The sequence below is a fragment of the Coregonus clupeaformis genome, chromosome 4 (assembly GCF_020615455.1).
Source record: "Coregonus clupeaformis isolate EN_2021a chromosome 4, ASM2061545v1, whole genome shotgun sequence".
Classification (NCBI taxonomy): Eukaryota; Metazoa; Chordata; class Actinopteri; order Salmoniformes; family Salmonidae; genus Coregonus; species Coregonus clupeaformis.
The window spans coordinates 8,208,376-8,236,193 of NC_059195.1; the positions used below are offsets into that span (position 1 = coordinate 8,208,376).

Sequence of the window (27,818 nt, forward strand, 5' to 3'; positions counted from 1 at the left end):
AACAGCCCTAATGTTGGGAATAAACATAATTATGTTGTCATCCAGAGTCACATTTATATTTAAGCTATAGCACACAATATTTTACATACAGCAGGTTTTTAAAGGACCAAAGACTTTGGTCTGCTTCATGTTTACATTTTTGCCATACTGGTATCGTCATAACTCTTACTGTTTCCTTCCATAGTCTTCCTGTCATGAGGGGGTGTGCTTTTTACAAAATAACTGTGATGTTCATCTCAAGCAGTCAGTCACCCACATAGAGAAAACAGTGAGTTGAGGGTTACATAGGAGCTGCAACACCTTGACTTTTGTGAGTAGAGTCCATACTGCTGTATTTATAGTGTATATTTGTTGATAAATTTTTTACTAGGAGCAATGACTGTTTTATTACTCAATTTAATAATTGGGACTTTCTATCTTTAGGAGAAAATAATCGTTTTTAATGTGTTAAACTAGACTAATAATAGAGTAATATTGTGGCATAGGAGATCAAGGATTTAGGTTCAGGATTGATATTTATCAGCCTATAAGGATTTACATAAAAGAAGTCTCCATTACACTTGAGGCATATAGTATACCGTATGATTATTCCATATACTACTACAGCACATATATACAGCATATGCCTAGAATGTGAAGCTAGCACCAATGTGTAACTGTACCCTGAGATAATTTGGTTGATTTAGCAATACATTTAAAAAGGAAAATAAATGAAGAGGAACTAACATTGTACTCTAATGCCTGTGTCTGTTTGAAGGAACTGAAAAGTAAAGAAGCTAAAAACTCTCGATGAACTAGAAAATGATGTAAAATGTAAATAATGAAAATGACAGCAACAAAAGTATCACAAATGAATGTTCACTACCTGTTTGTCAGACTTTTATTCATTTCTTCATAGCCGACAGTGGAGCATTTAATGTTTCTAATATTAACTCACTTAGTTGACTCATATTTGTGGCGGATTGCTCACCATTTCCTAAATGATAGTAAGGCAAAAAATATGATTGCTCATGCCTTATAAGAAGAAAAGTGAATTACTTAAGTACTTCTGGCCAACTATTTGAGTAGTTCAATATTTCACAAGAGTTTGGGACAATTTCCCAGACCCAGATCAAACCAATTCCTGAATGAAGAGTACCCTCAATGGAGATTAGTCTCTGTTCATATTAGTGGGTTTGTCTTCAGCAGGGGAGGCTCCTCAGAGGAGGAAGACGAGGACTCCTACTCAGTGAATCTCATAAAAAAATGTATAGTGAAACATTAATAAAGTTATCCTTTTTAGATAAAACTATACTAAATATAGTGCATTCGGAAAGTATTCGGTCCCCTTCACTTTTTCCACATTTTGCTACGTTACAGCCGTATTCTAAAATGGATTTTTTTTAAAATCCTCATCAATCTACACACAATACCCCATAATGACAAAGTGAAAACTGTTTTTTTATTTATTTTTGCAAATGTATTACAAATAAAAAACAGAAATACCTTATTTACATAAGTATTCAGACCCTTTACTCAGTACTTTGTTGAAGCACCTTTGGCAACAATTACAGCCTTGAGTCTTCTTGGGTATGACGCTACAAGCTTGGCACACCTGTATTTGGGGAGCTTCTCCCATTCTTCTCTGCAGATCCTCTCAAGCTCTGTCAGGTTCGATGGGGAGTGTTGCTGCACAGCTATTTTCAGGTCTCTCCAGAGATGTTCGATCGGGTCCTTGAAAAGCTCTATTAGTCCCATGTATTAGTATTATGATTAAAAGCACTGGGGCAAGTGTCCAACATGTTGAAATCGCTCTGCCATTTCCTGGTTGCTAAAATTCAAAATGTTGTTTATGTGACAAAACAAGCAATGTGTGAAGAGAATCAATGTACCATCTAAATCACTGTGAAATATATTTTCAATAATTAAAAATATCATATTTTCAGCTGTTTGAAGTTGGTGGACAAAACTGAAAGTAAAAGACTCAATAGGGAGTCTCCACTGTGGTTGCGGGGGAGGGGATGCAGGCAACCCAGTATCACATATTATTGTGAAATAGACACAAATTGCTTATTGAACATTTGTGACAGGCACACTAAAAGTGTATTTTTTCCTTAACCCCTAACACTAATCTTAACCCCTAGCCTAGCTAACATTAGCCACCTAGCTAGCCTAGCAATTGTGTAATACACACGAAATGCGTTGTGATGAACATCTTGTAAAAGTGAACTTTTTCGTGTCCCTGTCACACAAGTCATTTGTGTCTATTTCACAATAAGCTGTGATAGTGTGTTGGATGTGGGGGAGGGAAGAGAGTTGTTTTGAATGTATCCTACGTTTTAATCTTTTTGGGTTTTTTTGTGGTATTTGTCTTACTTTTTAGCTCTGCATTGTTGGGAAAGGGCTCGTAAGTAAGAATTTCACCTGTTGTATTCGGCGCATGTGACAAATAAAATGTGATTTTATTTTATTTAGGTGTTGTTGCAATTTACCTAGTTTCCGCAAGTGTTATCCATTCTACATAGAGATCCTTTAAATTGAGAAGGTTGATCATAGCTACCAAATATTGACCCTCAGAGACAGTAGTTGATATTGCTCAGAATATTGGACAGTGGCCATATGTGCATCATATTCTAATAGTATAGGAGCTATTACAGTGTATGTTTATCTACAGTGCACTTTTACTGGTGGTTGAATGGTAAAAATAGATGATTGTAATAGTCTTTCACATATTGTCATGATTGATGGAGTGACACATGGCTGTTCCCTCTTTCTGTCACCAGGAAATGTATCCGTGTGTGTCTTTCCTGCTCCTGCTGATGGGCAGAGGTGGTACGTTTTAAAAAAGTCAACAAAATCACCTCTTGATTTTTAAAAGTCTCACAAATATATTATGAGTCATTCTGTGTGTGTGTGTGTGTGTGTGTGTGTGTGTGTGTGTGTGTGTGTGTGTGTGTGTGTGTGTGTGTGTGTGTGTGTGTGTGTGTGTGTGTGTCCCATTCCCCTAGTGCTCTCCCAGGAGGTGGAAGTATGTTCCAAATCAGTGGTGAACTCCTGCAGTGACTGCATCATATCAGGAGCGTACTGCGTGTGGTGCAAACAACTGGTGAGGAGAGCCGTATATCCATGTGTGATAGCCAGTGGTGGAAAAAGTACCCAATTGTCATACTTTAGTAAAAGTAAAGATACCTTAATAGAAAATGACTCAAGTAAAAGTGAAAGTCACCCAGTAAAATACTACTTGAGTAAAAGCCTAAAAGTATTTGGTTTGAAATATACTTAAGTATCAAAAGTAAATGTAATTGCTAAAATATACTTAAGTATCAAATGTAAAAGTACAAGTACGAATAAGTAAAAGTAAAAGTATGAATCATTAAAAATTCCTTATATTAAGCAAACCAGACGGCACAATGTTCTTGTTTTTTATATTTACGGATAGCCAGGGGCACACTCCAACATTCAAACAAAGCATTTGTGTTTAGTGAGTCCGCCAGATCAGAGGCAGTAGGGATGACCAGGGATGTTCTCTTGATAAGTGTGTGAATTGAACAATTTTCTGTCCTGCTAAGCATTCAAAATGTAACGAGTACTTTTGGGTGTCAGGGAAAATGTATGGAGTAAAAAGTACATTATTTTCTTAAGGAATGTAGTGAAGTAAAAGTAAAAGTTGTCCAAAATATAAATAGTAAAGTAAAGTACAGATACCCAAAAAAACTACTTATCTAGTACTTTAAAGTATTTTTACTTAAGTACTTTACACCACTGGTGATAGCAGTGCTAAAAAGAAAGATATAAACAGGGTGTATGCCTAAATTGTAACACCTCGTGGAGTTCCAATGCGTGTGTCGGTAAGCTAGATGCTAACATGCATTTGGTTGTCTATGTAAAGTGGCGTATGCAAACAGAGCTGAGAATATGCATGAAGGTGTTAAGCCACAGCATGTGGGTGGGTGTGCTAGCAGCAGAACCGAAATATACATGTGAAGGCCCAATTATATTTCAATTTCTTGGTAACACTTAATTTGAATAATAATCCCTTAGATCTAAATGTTCAACTAAGCACAAACTGTCAATTTAATTGTCAACTGCAACATCGTTTGTAAACAACTACAGCAACAACAAAACACCATCATTTTGAGTTGCTGGATATAGTTTGATAGTCAGATCATCTGTAGAGGACTATCCACAGAAAGTCAGACCTCTTGAAACCAACCTAGAGAGATTATCTTAACTAGGGGTCCTACTATTAAAAATTCAATCCAACACACTTACTACAAATTCAGAGTGGATTACAGAGCAACTACATCACTAGCTGCACTAGCTGCAGATTTATGACGAGCTGTTTTTTTGTTGCCCATTAGTCATTACAGGATTGCTTCTGTTTGGCATAGACATGTATCTTCTAAAATGTCTGTGTCCTGTTGCAGGTACAGTTGAAGTTGGAAGTTTGCATACACCTTAGCCAAATACATTTAAACTCAGTTTTTCACAATTCCTGACATTTAATCCTAGTAAAAAATCCCTGTTTTAGGTCAGTTAGGATCACCACTTTATTTTAAGAATGTGAAATGTCAGAATTATAGTAGAGAGAATTATTTCTTTCAGCTTGTATTTCTTTCATCACATTTCCAGTGGGTTAGAAGTTTACATACACTCAATTAGTAGTTGGTAGCATTTCCTTGAAATTGTTTAACTTGGGTGAAACATTTCGGGTAGCCTTACACAAGCTTCCCACAATAAGTTGGGTGAATTTTGGCCCATTCCTCCTGACAGAGCTGGTGTAACTGAGTCGGGTTTGTAGGCCTCCTTGCTCACACACTTTTTCAGTTCTGCCCACAAATTTTCTATAGGATTGAGGTCAGGGCTTTGTGATGGCCACTCCAATACCTTGACTTTGTTGTCATTAAGCCATTTTGCCACAACTTTGGAAGTATGCTTGGGGTCATTGTCCATTTGGAAGACCCATTTGCGACCAAGCTTTAACTTCCTGACTGATGTCTTAAGATGTTGCTTCAATATATCCACATAATTTTCCTTCCTCATGATGCCATCTATTTTGTGAAGTGCACCAGTCCCTCCTGCAGCAAAGCACCCCCACAGCATGATGCTGCCACCCCTGTGCTTCACGGTTGGGATGGTATTCTTCGGCTTGCAAGCCACCCCCTTTTTCCTCCAAACATAACGATGGTCATTATGGCCAAACAGTTATATTTTTGTTTCATCAGACCAGAGGACATTCCTCCAACAAGTACGATCTTTGTCCCCATGTGTCACGATCGTTGAGAGACGGGTCAGACCAAGGCGCAGCGTGGTATACGTACATATTATTTAATGAAGATAAACACTTGACAAAACAACAAAAGCAACGTAACGTGAAGTCCTATGGGAACAACAGGAACAGTCCTAACAGGAACACAAACACAAGTCAAGATCCCACAACTAAGGTAGGCAACCAGGCTACTTAAGTATGATCCCCAGTCAGAGACAATGAGTGACAGCTGCCTCTGATTGGGAATCACACCCGGCCAAACATAGAAATACAAATAATAGATCCTAAACATAGAATCTAATAACATAGATCTCAAACTGAACTCACACCCTGACCCAACCAACAAGAGTTATCTCGGTCAAGGCGTGACACCATGTGCAGTTGCAAACCGTAGTCTGGCTTTTTTATGGCGGTTTTGGAGCAGTGGCTTCTTCCTTGCTGAGCGGCCTTTCAGGTTATGTCGATATAGGAATAGTTTTACTGTGGATATAGATACTTTTGAACCTGTTTCCTCCAGCATCTTCACAAGGTCCTTTGCTGTTGTTCTGGGATTGATTTGCACTTTTTGCACCAAAGTACGTTCATCTCTAGGAGACAAAACGTGTCTCCTTCCTGAGTGGTATGACGGCTGCGTGGTCCCATGGTGTTTATACTTGTGTACTATTGTTTGTACAGATGAACGTGGTACCTTTAGGCGTTTGGAAATTGCTCCCAAGGATGAACCAGACTTGTGGAGGTTTATAAAAAATGTTCTGAGGTCTTGGCTGATTTCTTTTGATTTTCCCATGATGTTGTGGTGTCCGAACAACGATGCTGCAATGATGTGTTGATAAGAAATCCGCTGACACTGTACTTTGATTATAAAGGTTTATTATATCAAAGATTCAGCATCAATTTACAGACTCTGCAGAATCTGGAGAGCAACGAAACCAATCCCAAATATGATCACGCTCCCATTCTTTTGTTAAAACATGGTATATATATCCTACGCTTTATGTAACATAAGGTGGCGTGATTTGAATAGACCAATCCCTGGCCTCCACATAGCCCAATGTCCTCTGTTTTAGGGGGCCCCTATAATAACACTTTCCAGATGTTTCAGCAAAGTAGAGTAAAGTTAATCTAACCCCCCAATATGCAAACCTCAGCCAAAGTTATAAAAGTTCCAGATACTACATATTTCCCCCCTTCGAGACTAATTAAGTCTCGAAAATAAAAAGAATAGGATTATGACAAATAAAAATTTGTATTACATCAGGCTTCTTGTGTAACTTTAGCAATAAAACAAAGTTTATGGAGTGTGAACAAATTGTTATGGAGTGTAAGAGCGAAAAACCTGTCTGGCAGCTTTCTTTCCAAATATCCATCAATCAATCAAGACAGGAAAATTCTCTCACGGCCCCTCTGCCTCAGGCGACCACCTAAGTAATCCAGGTCAATTTATAAATCTTTATCAATGCATTTTAAGCTATGGTGCAATCGAATACACGTGAAAGCCTCAGAAAACAAAATAAAATCAAAAAATGTCCACATTCAGGCTGGTCGACCCATCGGACCCTCCCGTGGATTCTCTCTGTCCCTGCCTAGACCCAATATCCCTAAGCGTCAAAGAAAAACGAAAAACATCTGAGGTCCCCACATGTACCCAACAACAGAAAACATAATTCTTCAAAAAATGTATACAGAAAGAATATGACACAAATTAGGTATTATACATGCAAATATGTATATATATCAGTGCAGACACTGGAATGTAGTCCACTACACTGCAGCTCCTCAGCAGTGTCGACTTTCAATGCAAAGTCGATGATGGAATCTGAACATTTCCACACTGTCCTTGTTCAGCTTCCTCCAGTCCATTCATATTGTCCATGTTTGAGTATTTGAGCACATTCCCCATATGCTTCTAGAAGAAAAGAAAACACCAACCAGTATCTTTTTGCAAAGCAACACATGAAAATGAAAACATAAATATCAAAAATAATATGTAAAAATTATATATAAAAATGATATATAAAAATGATATATAAAAATGAATCACATTCCATTTTCCCCCTTTGATTCATAAGAAAATACTAAATATCACAATATGCAAAGATATGTGAAAATTATCGCACAATCAGTTATTCAAAATGGATATCTATCCATCAATACTCCATCCAGTACCACTTGTTCATCTCCATCTAGATCAGTCACGGTTAACAACGGCATCTGAGTGTTGTCTCCAGGCATCACAACTCCAACCCATCTCAATATCATAGCCTTCGCAAAAGTCAATAACAAAGACTTTCCTAGAGTTACTTCAACCCTAGTTTTCGTAACGTTTTGGTCTGACTTTTCTCCGAACTGGTCTGGAGCTACTTTGTCTAACCGAATCACCGGCTTCTCCTGTAACAGAGTTGTCCTTGGTGATCTCTGCGGTTTCACATTCCACTGAAATATGCCCTGTTGTTTCTGGGACATATTGAAAATCAATATCCCCAAATCTCCTTTCCTGTCCATCCATTGCAGAGTCGTGGCTGACATCATCAGAAGTGTACACATGATCATCAACGTTGTCCACAGCATGGACAATCTCTCCTTCTGGGTTTTGACTCTGGATATTGTCATACATCTCTCCTTCTGTCTGTTCTTCCCTATTTTCATCCTGCTCTCTTGAGCCTTCAACATCTTGGCTCTCTGCGCGTGGCACCTCTTCTCTAGGCGCTTTAACACAATGTGACAAATGATACCACGTTGGAGACCCTTTAACCTGGACAGCCATTCCAGTACTACGAACAACTTCAAATGGTCCCTCACAGCGTTCGTTATACCACTTCCTTCTAAATACCTTCACGAACACCTTGTCCCCAGGTTGCACTGTACTCCTTTTTTGCTCATCGAGCTTCTCCTGCACCTCTTCTTTTCTTTGCCTATCAGAAACATATGTGGATAACTTTTTATGAAAATTGGCCATATATGTAACATACGCTCTCATTTCATCTTCCAAAAGAGCCAAACTTGGACCATTTCCGCTTTTTCGCAAACAAGGCGTAGGCATCCTTCTTCAAGTGACCAGTTCATGGGGTGTCATACGTAGATCACGCAACTCACTTGAGCGACACACCATTAATGCTAAAGGGAGCGCCGCTATCCAGTTTAGACCCGTACGCTGGAAAATCTTGACAATGCGATTTTTCAAAACACCATTCATCTTTTCACAAATTCCTTGACTTTGTGGGTGATAAACTGCTCCTAGACGTTGCTTAATTCCCAATTTTTGCTAAATCAATTTCACTGATTTATCCACAAATTCTTTCCCATTATCTGAGGATATTCGATCGGGAAGTCCCCACCTGCTTATGACTTCTTTACACAAGAACTTGGCAACCGACTGAGCGTCTTTTCGCTTGGTTGGACAGGCCTCCGGCCATCGTGAAAATCTATCCACAACTACCAGCAACCCTTCTCCTGGTTTTATCATATCAACAAAGTCGATAACCAACTCACGCATAGGACCTCTCGGTGTTGGAATGTGACCAGGAAGAACAGTCACACCCCTGCAAACATTATTTTTCAGACATATTGTGCACCTGCCTATGACATAGTCAACCTGTTCAAGCAAATATGGTGCCCAAAAACCATACTCCTTTGTGATCTTTCTCCTAACCTCCCCCCTTGCAACATCAGCTAACCCATGTGCTTCCTGAATCATCAGACGTAATAGGTCTAGAGGCGCTACTATCAACCCCTCATGGTTTCTCCAAAGACCCGTAGCATCTTTGACGGCACCTCAGTCTAGTCATATCTGTTTGTCAATCGTAGAAGCAGCTTCCTGCATCAAAATCACATCCTTAAGCATAATTTTGTCTTCCAAGTCCACTCCATGAGTGACCAGAAAAACCTTGCCCAATTTGTCCGCTCCTGTGATGGCTTTTGCAGCTTCATCAGCAGCTTTGTTCCCTTGTGTGACTTTTGACACATCTGTTTTATGAGCTGCACACTTAGCTATCGCTATCTCTTTAGGCTTCATCATAGCATGCAACAGTTTCATTATTTGCGCGTGATGTTGTATCGGAGAACCATCCGTTTTCTTAAACCCTCGACCTTTCCACACTGCTCCAAACAAATGACATACATTATGTGCATATGCAGAATCAGTATATATCGTCACTCGCTTTCCTTCTGCTAACAAACATGCTTCTGTTAGCCCCACGAGTTCAGCAAGTTGTGCGGACGCAGGCTGTGGTATTACTTCAGCCTTTTCAACAACAAATTCAGTTCCTTGGGCTTTAACTACTGCATAGCCAGCACACAATTAATCTCCCACACGATAACAAGACCCATCAGTCCAATACTCCAGGTCTGCCTCACGTAATGGAAAGGCTTGCAAATCTGATCTAAGCCTCAAGTATTTATCTGCTTCTTGAACACAATCATGTGGCTCACCATCCTCTGAAGTTGGCAAATTCTCGGCTAGATTGACCGTATCACACCTCACTAGGGTGACATCTTCCTGCTCTAAGAGCCTATGATAATCTCTGAGCCTAGGCATAGTCAATGTATATTTTCCATAGTTCAGAAGATTTCTGAGACTATGATGGGTAAGAATTGTTACTGGGTAACTCATCGTAACAGATGATGCTTTGTCATACATTAAATATACTCCCACCATTGCTCTGTAGCACAGTGGTAGCCTTAATTCTACTTCTGAATAGGCAGTAGAGTAGTAGGAAATAGGTTGAGGATTCGTCCCTGTACCTGTCGGCTGACAAAGAACTGCACATGCATATTTACCTCCAGTAGAAGTAGACACATATAGCAAGAAATTCTTAGAGTAGTCTGGTAGTGTGAGTGCTGGTGCCTCTTGTAACCTCTGTTTGATCGTTTCAAATGCTACAAGGCCTTCCTGTGTCCAGGAAGGATTGCTATGGAGTTGACCACTCCCAGTATCTTTAACCATAGCTCTCAAAGGTCCCCTCAAACTAGTCGATCCCTTGGTTGCTTCATCTTTCAATGGATACTGATTCTTCCAAGGAGGTCTGGCTCCTGGTCGAAGTTCAACTTTCACAGGTTGGGCTGATTTCACAAGTCCAATATCGGTACTGTGTTGAGACCACAAACATTCTGGAACTTGTTGCAACATCTCCTCTTTCATAGGGTCTGAATCCATCTTCGCACTGCAAATAGATTCATGTGTCATCCATACAGCTTGTGGCTGTCCTTGTCCTTGAGCCGAAATCATGATTTTGAGAAATCGGTGATCTTCACTCCTCCAAATCGCTAAATTCTCTTTCATCGGTACAATAAGCTTCCTCTACTTCTGTCATCATTTCTCCTATATGCTTCTGCTCATAGTCTTCAGAAACCAACAAGGTGACATGTGGCACACTCTTCTCAATCTCAAATTCTTTATCCAGATAATCGTCTGTGTTTATCTTCATTGCTGCTCCTTGTGGTCCTAAAATTATGCAACATGAGCTGAGTTGAACTTTCTTTGGTTGATGACTCAACCATTCCTCTGAGTTCGATTGGGCAGCATTCTTGAAATACTTGAGCGTACAATGAAATGGATATTCCGGAAGCCTCGCATCTGGCATGTTTGCCACAATGAATTTCTCCCATATCTTAGCCGGCTTCAAAAAATCTGCACTGAGATTTCCAATCCAAAATACTGAAGAAGAGTCAATCTCTGTCGTCATCAACAATTGGTAAACCGTTTCTTTTGGCACTTCTACCAGACAGCCGTCTGGCGTACATTTTATTGTACAATTCAATCTACACAATGCATCTCTTCCCAACAATGCAATAGGTGTATGTTCCGATACCAGTATGGGTATTGTAGTTTTCTGATTTTTAAAGCAGAGCTCAATTGGTTCCGTAAGAGGAATCAGCTGTTTCACTCCTTCAAACCCGATTGTCCGAATCAGTTGATTGGACATGGGGAGATGTGTAGCATCTTCAGGCCGGACACAGGTGAAAGCAGCTCCGCTATCCGCCATCACTTCCAATGGTCGGTTGTTTACTTTCACCTCAATTGTTGGATATTTTTCCGGTCCTGATGCTACCAGCTGACACCCCCCTTTCGGATCTTCTGGGCACCTCTAGAATCCTGGCTCCGGGCCCCTATAAGGGTTCACCGCTCCTCCAAATGATCTTGACTGGTCCTTGTATCTTCCTCTGAAATTTCCTCTGGTGTTACCTCCTGGCCCATTACACTCACGGGCAAAGTGACCAACCTGTCCACAATTATAACACACTTCTGAAGATTGCTGGAAGTATGGATTAAATCTTCCTCCTCTTCCTCTTCCTCTTCCTAAACCTTCTCGTCCTCTTCCTCTCCAATTCTGTGTCTGTCCGGAAACTGGCTGTGGATATGAAACAACTGGTACCACTAGTGGTGGCTGGGACAATTGCGGTTGGACCTGGTTTGGTTGAAGCTGTGGCAGTGATTGTCGATTTGGTGAACACTGATTCTGCATAACCAAAGCCTGTTTCTTCTCCGTCTTCTTATTCTCCACCAGTTGTATTTGATTGAGTTTTCTGAGAGTTTCTTGGTCCTGTTCTTTCTGGTTGTGTTCCTTTTTCCTGTATAGATCCACTTGATGGGCTATATGATCTGTATAGATACCTTTTGCCATGCTTCCAAGTCCAACCACCTCTGCCAGTTTGCTCCTTACTGGTGAGGGCAGCCCCATCTGCAGTTTAGCTCGCAAAATTGACTGCTCCATTTGACTCACATCTGGATCATTTCCGGTAATATTTATCCACACTTAATGAGCTCTTGACACATAGGCTCTCGGATTTTCTTGTTGTCCTAGTGGGTCAATCAGAATGTTGTCAGGATGCACATTTGTTGGAAACGTATCTTTCAGTGCTCTCCACAGCCAATTTCTACTTGCAGCTAACAACTCAGGATCATTCACCGCAGTCTCCACATATCGATTAAGTCCAGCTCTCTGAAAAATTTCTTCCATACCTGGAATCCCAAGGAGATTAGCCAAAAGTATCTTAATGTCTCCTATGGCAGACTGTGTTCCCACCGTAATTTCTTCCAACTTTGAAATCCAAGGATGTGCTCCATCTTGAAGAGTAGGCAGCTTCTCAAGTATATCTGACATATCGGTATTCTGCAAAGGCTTATACTCCAGGTTCTGTCCTCGGATTATCACTAGCATCATCTTCTTACTTGTGCTCCCTTTTCTTGGGCGCAATGTACACTTCCTCTCCAATTTTTGGGATAATTTTTTCAGCAGTTTTTCCTTCTGTATCTTCAGCTTCTCGAGTTGTTCTTCCAATTCTCTTACTTATTCTAAATTATTCGACTTATCCAAGCATAATATGCATCGATCCATATCTCTTTCTATTTCTTCTGTGCTAGTCATTGTAGGATAAAATCCTCTTGAACATGAAGCAACTTTAATCTCCAAATCTTCATCGCTGTCTCCATCTTCACTTTCATCAGAGGTCGGATCTCTTGTATCCTTCTTCTTCCAACTTCTATCACCCCTTCTTTCCGCTCTGGCCAACCTCCGTCTGATCACAGGGTCATATCCACCCATGATCTCTTCTGAATCACTCTGATCATCATCATCATCTTCAAATTCCATCCTCCTGAACCTCACTCTACCCTTAGTTTCCAGATGTGTCGTTTTCTTCTTACTTTTGGAGTTTGGATTCATCTTTATGGTCGTTTCTGCTTGTCCTCTCTCTATTATTCGTTCATCTTCATCTCTGATGCAATAATCACCCTCCTGAATGATCATTGGAAGCTGAGGATAGACGTCCTTAAACTCTACTTTTTCCTCGTAAGGTGGGGGCCTCTTTGCTGAATCCATGTGTGAGAAAGGTGTATTGACTTCTGCCATTAGTTTTTCTGTTACCTTCGCCTCTTTTGCCATTTTCTCTATACCTCTGTCTCTTTTATCCTTTGTATCTTTTATCAGTTTTTGTCCCTCATTTTCAAACAACTTAAGAACACCAGCTCTCTTTGTCTCTTTTCTTTATGTTGTTCCCCTTTTTTCCCTTTCTTTTGATCTGCCTTATACGTGGATACAAGCACTTGCATTATTTTAATTACGTCTGGGTTAAGAGTCCCTTCCACTGGCCATGGTTGTTCAATGTCAGGCCAACGTTTATTCCATTTTCCAGATAACCTTGCAATACCATTAACTAGAGGATTACTATTTTGTACTACATCAACAGGAGTAATTACTTTCGTAGATTTGATGTCCCTTTTCCCCATTGTAACAACTCTTTTATATTCCTTTATTGTGAATTATTTATTTTATTATTATTTATTTTAAACTAATTAATTTGTAAACCAAAAAATACTTTAAGCTATGAAGCTCATCTTTCCCTCCTATTTTTTTTATATATATATATTTTTTATTTATTAATGTATTTATTTAATATTTTTTTATTTTTTTATTTTTTTAAACCAAATTATTGATTAGTGGCGATCTTACCACATCCGATAAAGAAAAGTAAAGGAAACTAGTCAACTTCAGAGCAATCAAAAAAGAAAGACCTGCAATCCAGCAACAGTACAGCACCCACAAACCAATTGCTTAATAAGCACCCAATCACTTTAATTTTACAGAATAATCTCAGTGCTAGATTTCCAACACAATTCTAATCAAAACAGCTCATGCACAAAAAAAAAACCCTAATGTGCAATTCTCAATTACATCAATTGATCAGTCTGTTGCCAAGTCCCTGTAAAATTGTCACAACATGAAATATTCTATGCATACACAATGTATCTATTATATCCTGTAAGGGAAAGTAAGTTTGTGGATAGAACAGTACTGGCCTTAATTGGACTGGATCCGGTGCAGCACACGCTATCGCGTGACGCACTGGTCAGCACCTCCTCTTTCTCTGTCTCCTCCTTCTCGTTTCTCACATCACAGAAGAACAAAAGAAACAGATAAGAATTTAGTATTTTATGCATTCACTGGGTTATTTCAACCATACAATACCCTTTTAGACATACCTATGTTCACATTCGCGCTAAGAAATAAGCAAACAGCTTAACTCAGGAATATTATAAATAGCGCAATAATATTATTATTATTTTTTTTAATTTTTTTTTATCCGTCAACATAACTCTTATTTATAAATTCAATGGATCTCAATCAAATAGTTTCATAATTAAGCAACAGCCACTTAACAAACATAATTCTTTATTTGTGTGTATTCAAAGTCCCCCTCCTTATTTTTCAGCTCTAAGTCTGCGTCTCCCAGCAGCTCAGTGCAGGCAGGGGAGTGGCATATTTGCTCTGTGTAACTGAAACTCATAAAATCCCACGCATGCGCAGCTCATTTACTAGTGCGATTTCAAGGTGAGAGGAGCTCTCCCACAGTAACTTTTCTCTAAGTCAGACAGCAGACAGACCAGCTGTCCCTCCGTTCTTTCTAACACAGACAAACAGTAACACTGAACAAAACGCACAAACCAACACAAAACATAGAACACAAATCCTACTTCGAAGTTTCTTAACTTTACTATCTTCACTTATTCTAATCTGCAGATGTATAGTTATTTTCTTATCCATTACAAATCCTCTCTATACAATCATAACGTCCTCCCAGGGGCTCATAGGTTTTAACCGTAATTAACATATTTCCTTACAAAAACTAAAACCAAAACATATATATGTATATATCTCTAACATAAATCTTATCATAGCATGAGTCGACACACAGCTGAAACACAACAGAGACCTCTTTAATTTTGCGCAAACACACACACTCTCTTTCCCTCACACACACATGAAAAGAATGCATCCATTCATACGGTCCTTAAAAGCATGCTTACGTCGCTCCTATTTCCTTTATATTCCTTCCTAAATTTATGCTACCTTGAGTTGCAGATATTCAATGAGAGGCTACTTCGGACATATACCTCGTCAACTATATACCGAGAGGTAACATACAATTGAATGTATATTCTACAATCTCACAGTTCCTTGAACTGACCTGAAAATTCACCTAGTGACTCTCCAGGATTTGTGGCCCATCAAATGATCGCCTCGTTTGAGGGCTTCCGTAGATCAGCGACGTCCTAACAGTATACTTTTTTCCTTAGTTCCTTGTTCCTTATTTCTTCATTCTATTCCTTTTTCCCTTTAATTCTATTCAAGACAAATTTCCCTGGGCCCAGTGTTATCAATTCCTATAGACACTTTTATCCTGTATTATGTTATCACTCCCCCCTGTTTGCGTTGTTTTCAACGCACACAACTTTAGAAATTATGAACGGATTCTCATCCCACAGCAAATAACAGCAAGGCGCACACACAAGTTCTAAACGGTGCATCCCCCAACGCACACACAGGCACACGAACTGACCAGCGCCCAAAGTTGTGAGAAAGCTCACCTTATCTGCTGGCCTCTTGAGCGGGAGTCAGCTTTCTGCAGAATCTGGAGAACAACTAACCCAATCTCAAATATGATTATTCTCCCCGTCCTTTGTTGAAAACCTGGTATATATCCTATGTAACATAAGATGGGTGTTTTGAATAGACCAATCCCTGGCTTCCACATATCCAAGTCTCCTCTGTTTCAGGGGGCCCCTATAGTAATGCTTTCCAGATGTTTCAGCAAGGCAGAGTAAAGTTCATTTAACCAACAATATGAAAACCTCAGCCAAAGCTATAAATTGTTCAGATACTACAAGCGTCTGCTAAATGACTAAAATGTAAAATGTAAAATGGTCTGAGAGTCCTTTAGGTGCCTTTTGGCAAACTCCAAGCGGGCTGTCATGTGCCTTTTACTGAGGAGTGGCTTCCGTCTGGCCACTCTACCATAAAGGCCTGATTGGTGGAGTGCTGCAGAGATGATTGTCCTTCTGGAAGCTTCTCCAATCTCCACAGAGGAACACTGGAGCTCTGTCAGCGTGACCATTGGGTTGTTGGTCACCTCCCTGACCATGGCCCTTCTCCCTCGATTGCTCAGTTTGGCCAGGCGGCCAGCTCTAGGAAGAGTCTTGGTGGTTCCAATCTTCTTCCATTTAAGAATGATAGAGGCCACTGTGTTCTTGGGGACCATCAATGCTGCAGAAATGTTTTGGTACCCTTCCCCAGATCTGTGCCTCGACACAATCCTGTCTCGGAGCTCTACGGACAATTCCTTCGACCTCATGGTTTTTGCTCTGACATGCATTGTCAACTGTGGGACCTTATATAGACAGGTGTGTGCCTTTCCAAATCATGTCCCATAAATTGATTGACTCCAATGAAGTTATAGAAACATCAAGGATGATCAATGGAAACAGGATGCACCTGATTTCAATTTCGAGTCTCATAGCAAAGGGTCTGAATACTTATGTAAATAAGGTATTTCTGTTTTATATTTTTAATAAATTAGCAAACATTTCTAAAAATCTGTTTTCGCTTTGTCATTATGGGGTATTGTGTGTAGATCGATGAGGATTTTAAAAAATATATCAGGTTTAGAATAAGGCTGTAACATAACAAAATGTGGAAAAAGTCAAGGGGTCTGAATACTTTCCTAATTTACTGTATATGCCTTCAGAATGATGTTCTTATTCTCAAACACTCCCTTTTCCCCAAGTGACCTTATCATTACCTAAACGGCTAAAGAGATCAAATTGGGAAAAAGTCAGATTTAATGTTATTATAATTGTATAATTTCATATATTTTTTTTTTCTTCAGTGTTATGTTTATATCAGGCCTTTTCATTAGGGGAGCAATGTTAGAAAATAGTAGAAATATGGATTTGTTTATAACTTTTGTGGACATCTGCTACGGTGATGAGAATTTTGTGCAAATGTTGGTAAAATGCATAATATCTGATCAAAAAACATAATTATAATTATAAAAATAGATAAATACAGATGCTAATCTCAGTGATTGAAGAGGAAATTTGTTGAAAAAATGACACGAGAATTGTTTCGTGAGAATGACCTTGTAACGGCTAATGGATAATCATATTATCCCGTTACAAATCTGTAGCTACTCCATCACAGTACTTCATTAAGAATCTCCCTCCATTGAAGCCAGTCTGTTCCATTCCCAGAACTTCACCAAACCAGGGGAGCAGGAAGCAGCTCGCTGTGACACCCGGGCTCAGCTAGTAGAGAGGGGCTGCATGGAAGGAGACATCATATCTCCCATCAATATATTTTCTTTTTCTAAGAACAGCACCCTGTCCAACAGTACATTTGACAAGGACGAACCCATCCAGCTCCGTCCTCAGGAGGTCAATCTGAAGCTCAGACCAGGTGGGTGTTCTCAAAATGGCCAAACTGATTTGTAAAATGGCTGCCATGTAGTGATGTTACGTTTGATACCGGAGCTCCGAGGCATGCGTCGAAATCTCTAAGCAGCTAACTTCGAAGGATTGTGCAGATGCATTTATCACTTTATCAGAAGTAAGTCACCAATGACGTTCGAAGATTCATTTGATCACATACTTTTTCAAACCGTGTGTTGCAAAATGCGAGATCCCACTGATTTCGCCACGGTTCCGATGCTTTCTTGGATTCCAAGCTGCTTTTAAACATCAAACTCTACTGGAAGCCATACTTACAAATATAGTGAGGGTTTTGTCCTAAAAGTTAGCAGGTAGAGTAGGGAACTACGTAACATTCAGGGAATTGAGAATATGAGGTCAAATCCCATTGAAGACACACTATTTAGAAAATTGTTTTATGTGAAACCACACTTTCTGCACTGTTGTTCAAATAATTAGTTTTATTTAGTATAGTATAAGCTTCTGGTTTAAGCGTCCTAAATAATGCCATATATTCCGTTTTTGAAAAATAGTAAACTTGAAGGCAAAAAAGGGAAGCATGATGTAAGATGCAAACCTGGTATTCCAACTAACTATAGGCTAACAAAGCCAATGACTTACTGCTGCACCATGTAGATTTCAGGAAAACAATGGAGAAAAAAATAAGTGTATCTGATAATCACACGCTGCTATTTATTGCTGACCATTGCATTGTGAACAGATAATGAAGCTCAGAGTAATTGACAGTTTTTCGGCACAATTTGGTGAAAGCGCCAAAGCCTTCAGAAAGCCTCGGTTTCCCATCACTACCACCATGTTCTGAAAATGGCTTAAACCAAAGAGTTGGATAGAGGCACTTGTTTTAGCATGGGCAGCTGCATGGGCAGAGCATTTCTTCACCAATTAGTCAACTGGGTTGGACTTTTTATGGGTTAAATGAGGATAACAGAATTCCATCCAGGTTAGCACCAGGTATCAGCCAATGAATTAAACTCCTCAGCAAACATTCCATAACTACAGGTGGCAGTACATCGCCAACCTTGGCTTTAAGCCCTCTATCCAACTCTATGGCTGGAACAGATCAAAACGAGTCAAAAGCAATCACAATAAAAGGATCTTAAAATTGCAAATAAACGTCCTCAATTTCTCATTACTGTTATCCTTTCAGTCTATGTTTGTTTTTATGACAGAAATACATATTTTCAGTTTTCACCTTGATTTTGCTTTTTTCAGGACTGCCTCAGACGTTCAAGCTGGATTTTCAAAGAGTGGAGGGCTATCCTGTTGATCTCTACTACCTGATGGATCTCTCTTACTCCATGGAGGACGATTTGAGGAGCATCAAGACTCTGGGAAATGAACTGTTTAATGCTCTGCAACGCATCACAAAAAAAGGACGAATAGGTGACATCATCTCAGATCGGATCAAATTGTTCAAATACTATTTGATTATTTTATTTGCATTTGCTTTAGCCTGCCTTGGGTTCCACGTCGGCAGGGTTTGCACTTTTGGGACTTTTCTATTAGTTCCATTCCAACAGCACAGCTAAAGTACAGTGAGGGAAAAAGGTATTTGATCCCCTGCTGATTTTGTACGTTTGCCCACTGACAAAGACATGATCAGTCTATAATTTTAATGGTAGGTTTATTTGAACAGTGAGAGACAGAATAACAACAAAAAAATCCAGAAAAACGCATGTCAAAAATGTTATAAATTGATTTGCATCTTAATGAGGGAAATAAGTATTTGACCCCTCTGCAAAACATGACTTAATACTTGTTGGCAAAACCCTTGTTGGCAATCACAGAGGTCAGACGTTTCTTATAGTTGGCCACCAGGTTTGCACACATCTCAGGAGGGATTTTGTCCCACTCCTCTTTGCAGATCTTCTCCAAGTCATTAAGGTTTCGAGCCTGACGTTTGGCAACTCGAACCTTCAGCTCCCTCCACAGATTTTCTATGGGATTAAGGTCTGGAGACTGGCTAGGCCACTCCAGGACCTTAATGTGCTTCTTCTTGAGCCACTCCTTTGTTGCCTTGGCCGTGTGTTTTTGGTCATTGTCATGCTGGAATACCCATCCACAACCCATTTTCAATGCCCTGGCTAAGGGAAGGAGGTTCTCACCCAAGATTTGACGGTACATGGCCCCGTCCATCGTCCCTTTGATGCGGTGAAGTTGACCTGTCCCCTTAGCAGAAAAACACCCCCAAAGCATAATGTTTCCACCTCCATGTTTGACGGTGGGGATGGTGTTCTTGGGGTCATAGGCAGCATTCCTCCTTCTCCAAACACGGCGAGTTGAGTTGATGCCAAAGAGCTCGATTTTGGTCTCATCTGACCACAACCCTTTCACCCAGTTCTCCTCTGAATCATTCAGATGTTCATTGGCAAACTTCAGACGGGCCTGTATATGTGCTTTCTTGAGCAGGGGGACCTTGCAGGTGCTGCAGGATTTCAGTCCTTCACGGCGTAGTGTGTTACCAATTGTTTTCTTGGTGACTATGGTCCCAGCTGCCTTGAGATCATTGACAAGATCCTCCCGTGTAGTTCTGGGCTGATTCCTCACCGTTCTCATGATCATTGCAACTCCACGAGGTGAGATCTTGCATGGAGCCCCAGGCCGAGGGAGATTGACAGTTATTTTGTGTTTCTTCCATTTGCGAATAATCGCACCAACTGTTGTCACCTTCTCACCAAGCTGCTTGGCGATGGTCTTGTTGTCACGATCGTTAACGGAAGATACGGACCAAGGCGCAGCGTGATAAGCGTACATTTTATTTAGTACTGAACACACGACAAAACAACAAACAAACGATACGTGAAGTCCTAGGTTACACAAAACAAACCTTTACGGAACAAGATCCCACCCCGACTAGTGCCAAACAGGCTGCCTAAGTATGGTCCCCAATCAGAGACAACGAGATACAGCTGCCTCTGATTGGGAACCACCCTGGCCAACATAGATCTAAACGATCTAGCACATCAACATATAAAATATAACACAGAAACTACACACCCTGGCTCAACATTTCAGAGTCCCCAAAGCCAGGGCGTGACACTTGTAGCCCATTCCAGCCTTGTGTAGGTCTACAATCTTGTCCCTGACATCCTTGGAGAGCTCTTTGGTCTTGGCCATGGTGGAGAGTTTGGAATCTGATTGATTGATTGCTTCTGTGGACAAGTGTATTTTATACAGGTAACAAGCTGAGATTAGGAGCACTCCCTTTAAGAGTGTGCTCCTAATCTCAGCTCGTTACCTGTATAAAAGACACCTAGGACGCAGAAATCTTTCTGATTGAGAGGGGGTCAAATACATATTTCCCTCATTAAAATGCAAATCAATTTATAACATTTTTGACATGGGTTTTTCTGGATTCTTTTGTTGTTATTCTGTCTCTCACTGTTCAAATAAACCTACCATTAAAAGTATAGACTGATCATTTCTTTGTCAGTGGGCAAACCTACAAAATCAGCAGGGGATCAAATACTTTTTTCACTCACTGTATTTCAAATTATTTCAAATAGTATTTGAATCCAGGTCTATCTCAGCTCCAATTCCTACTCAAAATCGATGTATGTCAATGGGTGTCCATGAATCTCGTTTTTGTAACCATTATCTTTTGCTCTAGGTTTCGGCTCTTTTGTAGACAAGACTGTCCTGCCGTTCACTAACACCAACCCGGAGAAGCTGAATAAGCCATGCGCCGAAACTGAGAAGTACTGCCAACCTGCTTTTGGCTACAGACATGTTCTTAGCATGACGGAGAACAAAGCTGAGTTTGAGAGAGAGGTCAACAAGCAGCGCATCTCTGGGAACTTAGACTCCCCCGAAGGGACCCTGGACGCCATCATGCAGGCTGCGGTCTGTGGGGTAAGAGTAGTTTAATCCCACAGGGCAAAAATATGTTGAATCAACGTTCTGTCAACATACTGACATTGAACATCAGTGATGCTTTTGGTTAGCCTGTTGTCCAAGCAGCATTGTGTATCATAGATAAGTACATAAGATGCCAAGTACCTGAACTCCTCCACGGAGTTGAGTGCAGACTATCGTTTTTTAAATGAACCTCCGACTTGCAATGCTTCGATACTTCAAAAATGTTAATTCTTAAACACTTACTGTGTACCTATGTTTGTCCTCTGTTGTTGCATGTCTTTCTTTGTTTGCTGAAATCGATAGTTTTTAATAAAACGTTAATCAAATACAACCACCGACTGTTTCCTGATTGAGATTCAATTGGCACATGCGCATTCTCGCTGAGTTGCCATCTTAGAGCAACAGCAATAAGGAAACAGTCGGTGGTTGTATTTGATTAACGTTTTATTAAAAAGTATGGATTTCAGCAAACAAAGAAAGGCACTCAACAACAGAGGACAAACATACAGTAGGTACACAGAAAGGGTTTAAGAATTTACATTTTTGATGTATCGACGCATAGAGACTAGGAGTCGGAGGTTCATTTCAATACAATAATAATAATAATAGTATAATATATGCCATTTAGCAGACGCTTTTATCCAAAACGACTTAGTCATGCGTTCATACATTTGATGTATGGGGGGTCCCGGGAATTAAGCCCACAATCCTGGCATTACGTGCTCTACCAACTGAGCTACAGAGGACCACAAAAACTGTAGTCTGCGCTCAACTCCATGGAGGAGTTGAGGTACTTGGCAAGTACATAGGTAGCCTATATAGACAAACAGGGAAATAGTTAACTTCTGCAACAAAAAATTCACACAAAGAGATCTGGTCGGTCTATTGTTATTCCAACAATTTTCATAATTCAATGAAATGTGCATATATTTTATCATTCTGCTCAGTTGTGAAACTTAAATGTATTTTCTGTATTTTTACACCACACGACAGGCTGCAGTGATAAAGTGTGCTGCCTGTGTAGCACTCGAAAGAGAAACTCAGGGCCCTACAAATGTGTGATAAATACTTTTTCACCTCTTTGCCATTCATTTTACATGAAGCCCCAAATTGTTTTCCACAGGACAGGATTGGCTGGAGGAATAGCAGCACTCGGCTTATCGTTCTGACCACCGACGATGGCTTCCACATGGCAGGGGATGGCAAGCTGGCTGGCATACTGGAGCCCAATGATGAGAGATGTTACATGGACAACAAGCTGTACACAAAGAGCAATGTCATGGTATGTGATGACATGCGGCACATTCAGATCAATATGATTGGTCCTCAACAAAACTATATGAAAAATACCATAAGAGATTATGAGAAATATGTAGTGAATGTAACGGCATGACTTAGAAGCCTGCATTCCAGCCCATTTGTTCTTAAACAATTACATTGTTGAGGTTGTACAAGTTAAGTGTCTCTGTATGTAGGACTACCCATCTGTTGGTCAAGTGGCTAATCAGTTAGAGAAGAACAACATTCAGCCAATCTTTGCTGTGACGAAGAAAATGGAGAAGGTATACAGGGTAAGTGGACTCTTTCTTTCCTTTATTTTTCCTCTGTCTTTCTGTTGTTATTCATTTTAATGTTATCTAAAGGTCCCGGGTTTCGGCACCAATATTTTGACACACTTCAAAATATCTAATGCAGGCACTTATTAATCCTGCCACATAATCAACACCTTTATTCCAGGAACTCAGTAAAATGATCCCCAAGTCTGAGGTGGGAGTGTTGTCAGCTGACTCCCATAATGTCGTTGAATTGATTGAAAATGCCTACAATGTAAGACATTTACAATCTTTTGTTATTAATTTAACAAATCACTTTTTAAAAACGGTACTCCAAGAAATCATATTGTAATTATGTGTTTAATGTGTGGAACCTTACTTGAGTTCACTGGTGGAAAAAGTACTAAATTGTCATACTTGAGTAAAAGTAAAGATACCTTAATAGAAAATGATTAGATTAAAAGTAAGTCACCCAGTAAAATACTACTATCTGGTTTTAAATGTACTTAAGTACAGTGGAACAAGTACTTAATTGTCATACTTGAGTAAAAGTAAATGCCACACATCGAATTCCTTATATTAAGCAAACCAGACGGCACAATTGTATAGATTTTTTGTATTTACGGACAGACAGGGGCACACTCCGACACTCCGACATAATTTACAAACGCAGTATTTGTGTTTACTGAGTCCACCAGCTCAGAGACAGTAGGAATGACAACGTGTTCTATTGATAGATGTGTGAATTGGACCATAATTCTGTCCTGCCTGAGCATCCAAACTTTTTGGTGTCAGGGAAAATGTATAGGAGTAAAAAGTGCATATCTTCTTTAGGAATGTAGTGGAGTAAAAGTAAAAGTAGTCAAAAAATATAAATAGTAAAGTACAAATACCCCCAAAAACTACTTAAGTAGTACTTTTTAAATATTTTTATTTAAGTACTTTACACCATTTTTACTTAAGTACTTTACAACACTGGTTGAGTTCATCATAAACTTGAAACTCTAGTATCTCTAGGAATAAAGTGTCAGTTTGGATTTGTTTGGGTTGTTTTATTCTGATGATGTAGCGTTGGTGTCAGCTCTGAGTCTGTTTTGTGTCTCTAACACAGAGGCTCTCCTCCAAAGTGACGGTGACTCATGATGCTCTCCCTGACAATGTGAGAGTCACTTACACTCCACTTTGTCCTGAAGGGGGACCCACAAGGGACAAAGGAGTATGTGACAATGTGGGTGTGGGACAGATGGTAAGAGCTCAGCAGCATTAATAAACTATTGACAAAACATTCAATAAATATGTACTTCATTACTTGTAAACATTTATATACATATATATATATATATATATATATATATATATATATATATATATATATATATATATATATATATATATATATATATATATATATATATATATATATATATATATATATATATATATATATATATATAAGCATTTTAATTCATATAATGGCTAATTAGTGAAATGTATTATAAACTGTTAGACTTTAGGAATACATTTAGTTACATGATACACAGCAACAAACATTATCCAAACAGATACCCTAAATTGCCTCTCCTGAATTCCTGTCAGGTGTCTTTCAACGTAACAGTGACAGCGGATGAATGTATGGACAGTGAAATGTCTTTCCTGATTGGCCCGTTGGGTATAAAAGACAAGCTGAAGGTGAGCTTGTCGACTCGCTGCAAGTGTGAGTGTCATGACCCTGTGATGGTCAATAACACGTACTGCGACAGGAAGGGCCAAGTCAACTGTGGCATGTGCAGGTATAAAAAAAATAGCATGCACAATATTTTCATACTTATGTTGATTTAGTCAATATTTAATTCAATATGTGATGCATGATTCACCCTCCTTCCCGCTATGAGTGCATTGAGTCACCTGAACAAATGGCCTTCTGAGAAACATGAATTGATATGATTCATATATTTTCTATACTGTATTTCTATTCTCTGTATTCAGGGGGGTCAAAACACAGGCACCACGGTGGGAGGGGGGGACATGTAAAGTCTTATCAAGCATTCTGTACATTTGGCTATTTCATCCCAACTCTGTGCAGTTGCAAAGCCGGCTTCGTGGGCCAGAAGTGTGAGTGCTCCATCGGGGAGAAGGACGAGAGCTCTCTGAGAGCGGCATGCCGGAAGGACAACGGCACGGAGTGCGAGGGACGAGGGGACTGTGTGTGTGGCATTTGCCAGTGCTACGCCTTACAAGGCGGCAGCACCTACTACGGCACGCACTGCGAGTGTGAAAACGAGAGCTGCGAGAAGTTCCAGAACAAACTGTGTGGAGGTGGAGTCTGATAAATAAAATATATAAAAATACTGTATCAATTGGGGGGAAAAAGATAGATAATAGATAACATAGGAAATATAGATGAAAACATATACATGTATAACAATAGAAAGAACACCTGCCATTTGTTATGATCTGTTAATGACAGTTCCATTATGGTTTAAGCTACATTCAAAATTCTGACATAAGATCACTTCTCTGTGTTGAAGGGAACGGGAAATGCCGTTGCAAAAATTGCGAATGCAACCCCGGGTATGAGGGCACCACCTGCCAATGCAAGAAGTCGGACGAGCGGTGTCGCACACCAAGCGGGAGTGTGTGCAGCAACAGGGGCACATGCCAGTGTAACCAGTGCAAGTGTATCGAGGGCTACCAGCGACCCTACTGTCTGACCTGCCCCGCCTGCCAAACCCCCTGTATAACCAAGGGGTAAGAGGGCCTGGGCCCTCCTTTTCCACTCACATAACCACCTTTTTCACTGGCCCCTTGGGGTAATGTTGTTGGAGCCATTGTGTACACGTTAAAAGCCACAGGACAAAGATGGTTACCATTGATCATAAAGGAATAACTGGGAGAATAGAATGTAGGACTATAAAATACAATTTCTGGGTGTTGCCATCTTACTCAAAAAGAAGAGTTTTGGAACCAAAGCATGCGTTTAAGTGTTAAAGAGAAGAGACAAAACGTTGCGCAATGACATTTCTCACTATTTACCTCTTGTTCTTCTGTTTTCAGGAAATGCATTGAGTGTCTGGGCTTTCAGACAGGCCCATTCAGTAAGAACTGCTCCCAGGCCTGTAAGAGTATTAATGAATTCAAGATGGTGGAGACGTTGCCACCTGGTAAGCCTTGTGATGTGAGGGATGTGGAGAACTGCCGAGTGTTCTTTACCATTTCACAGTTGGATGGAGAGGACAACTACAACGCCCAAATACTAAAGACCAGAGGTAAGAGACTTCTGTCTTGTACAACTAAAAAGTATGCAAATGTTCATTGCCCACAGAGAACAGAAATATGTGCTGGGGTTAATTGACTGCACATATTGTTTGACGGGCATCATATAGTCAGCTTTTTCGTCAGCTTAATCTGGGTCCAGGAAATTGCCCCTAGATGCAATTATACTCCATAAACTATCAGTTACATTTCTTTCCCAGGTAATTGGCAACTGCAACTTTGCTGATGTGGGAAGGCTAGATTTAACACGGTTAGACCAATCTTAATTGCATATTATCTGCTAGATAGTGTTTTGACCAAGGCTGCTAACATGCATCTAAATGGAACTATGTCAAAACAAACTGTAACCAAATGTTTTCACAGCAGAAGTGAAACCCTGTAATTGCCTCCAGGACTGCCTAAACTGATGTTTGTTTATGTCTGTCCTAAATGTGTTAGAGTGTCCCGAGTTGCCAAACATCTACGCCATCATTGGAGGCTCCATCGCAGGCGTGGCTGTCATCGGCATCATGATCCTGCTCCTCATCAAATTCTTAATGTACCTCCAAGACCAGAAGGAGTTCCGCAAGTTTGAGAATGAGAAGCAGAAATCCAAGTGGTCGCAGGTGAGGGACATTTGCTCGTACATAAAAACCATCACTTTGAGAATGACAGAACTGCACAGCAGTGGTCTACACTACAGAACCTGGGGGACCTCATTTATAAAACACTCTTGCAAGATTTGATCCGCAATTGTATGAAAGTCAAAATCCAAGCCAATGTTGTGATTTATTAACCTTGTATGTCAGTTGCCATAAATGTATGGCTGGCTAAGATGCAGCTATGAAAAACAGGTTACTGTGCTTATTGCTCCAGACATCTGAGTTCCAAACATTACAGAGTTTTCATAATTTCTCATTTGTCCTCTCAACAGGCAGACAATCCACTATTCAAGAATGCAACCACCACCGTGGCTAACCCTACCTTTACTGGAGAATAAGTTCAGGGACAGAAGTCAGCTAAGACATTCAGTTGGATGCAAATGCATACATTTATTGTTTCTGTTTTAATGTGCATTTTATGTAGATTTATTAATTCATTTATACATTGGTCTGTCTTTTTTATGTGTCCTGAGTCTGAACATTTTGAGAATGACAGAACCTGTACTGATGGAGAACAAAAAACTGCTGCAATGTTGCTACATTATCTTATTTATATAGCCTGTTATCTTATATCTAGTTGGAGTCAATTCCATTTAAGCTCAATTAAATGCAGGAATTAGTTTAGAAAAGCCCTGAATAGTTTTGTGCAAGGCAGTTTTTTTTTGTCGAATGAAAGTGTTATGAACTGTTGTGTAAAAAGTTGGACACATTGTTCAACTTCATGAAACCTATTAAAGGCCCAGTGCAGTCAGCGTGATTTTCCTGTGTTTTATATATACAGTACCAGTCAAAAGTTTGGACACACCTACTCATTCAAGGGTTTTTCTTTATCTTTACTATTTTCCACATTGTAGAATAATAGTGAAGACATCAAAACTATGAAATAACACATATGGAATCATGTAGTAACCAAAAAAGTGTTAAACAAATCAAAATATATTTTATATTTGAGATTCTTCAAATAGCCACCCTTTGCCTTGATG

At 39.8% G+C, this 27,818-nt stretch overlaps 1 protein-coding gene across 6 annotated transcripts; it reads left to right on the forward strand.

Annotated features, from left to right (window-relative positions):
• The first annotated feature begins 230 nt into the window (after positions 1-230).
• Positions 231-27,586, forward strand: LOC121551320 (integrin beta-2-like). 6 transcript variants are annotated; one of them, XM_045209943.1, is made up of 16 exons: positions 236-310; positions 2,763-2,811; positions 2,988-3,085; positions 17,274-17,478; positions 18,723-18,893; positions 21,121-21,362; positions 22,492-22,650; positions 22,844-22,939; positions 23,106-23,195; positions 24,033-24,167; positions 24,518-24,711; positions 25,005-25,237; positions 25,450-25,669; positions 25,976-26,187; positions 26,633-26,799; positions 27,108-27,586. In XM_045209943.1, the coding sequence occupies exons 2-16, from the start codon at positions 2,766-2,768 to the stop codon at positions 27,171-27,173; spliced, it is 2,334 nt and encodes a 777-aa protein (XP_045065878.1). In that variant the 5' UTR covers positions 236-310; positions 2,763-2,765; the 3' UTR covers positions 27,174-27,586. The 6 variants fall into 6 exon arrangements, with proteins under 6 accessions (XP_045065880.1, XP_045065878.1, XP_045065868.1 ...); XM_045209933.1 differs by having other exon boundaries at positions 273-310; positions 2,763-3,085; XM_041863915.2 differs by lacking the exon at positions 236-310 and having other exon boundaries at positions 1,657-2,811.
• The last annotated feature ends 232 nt before the right edge of the window (positions 27,587-27,818 follow it).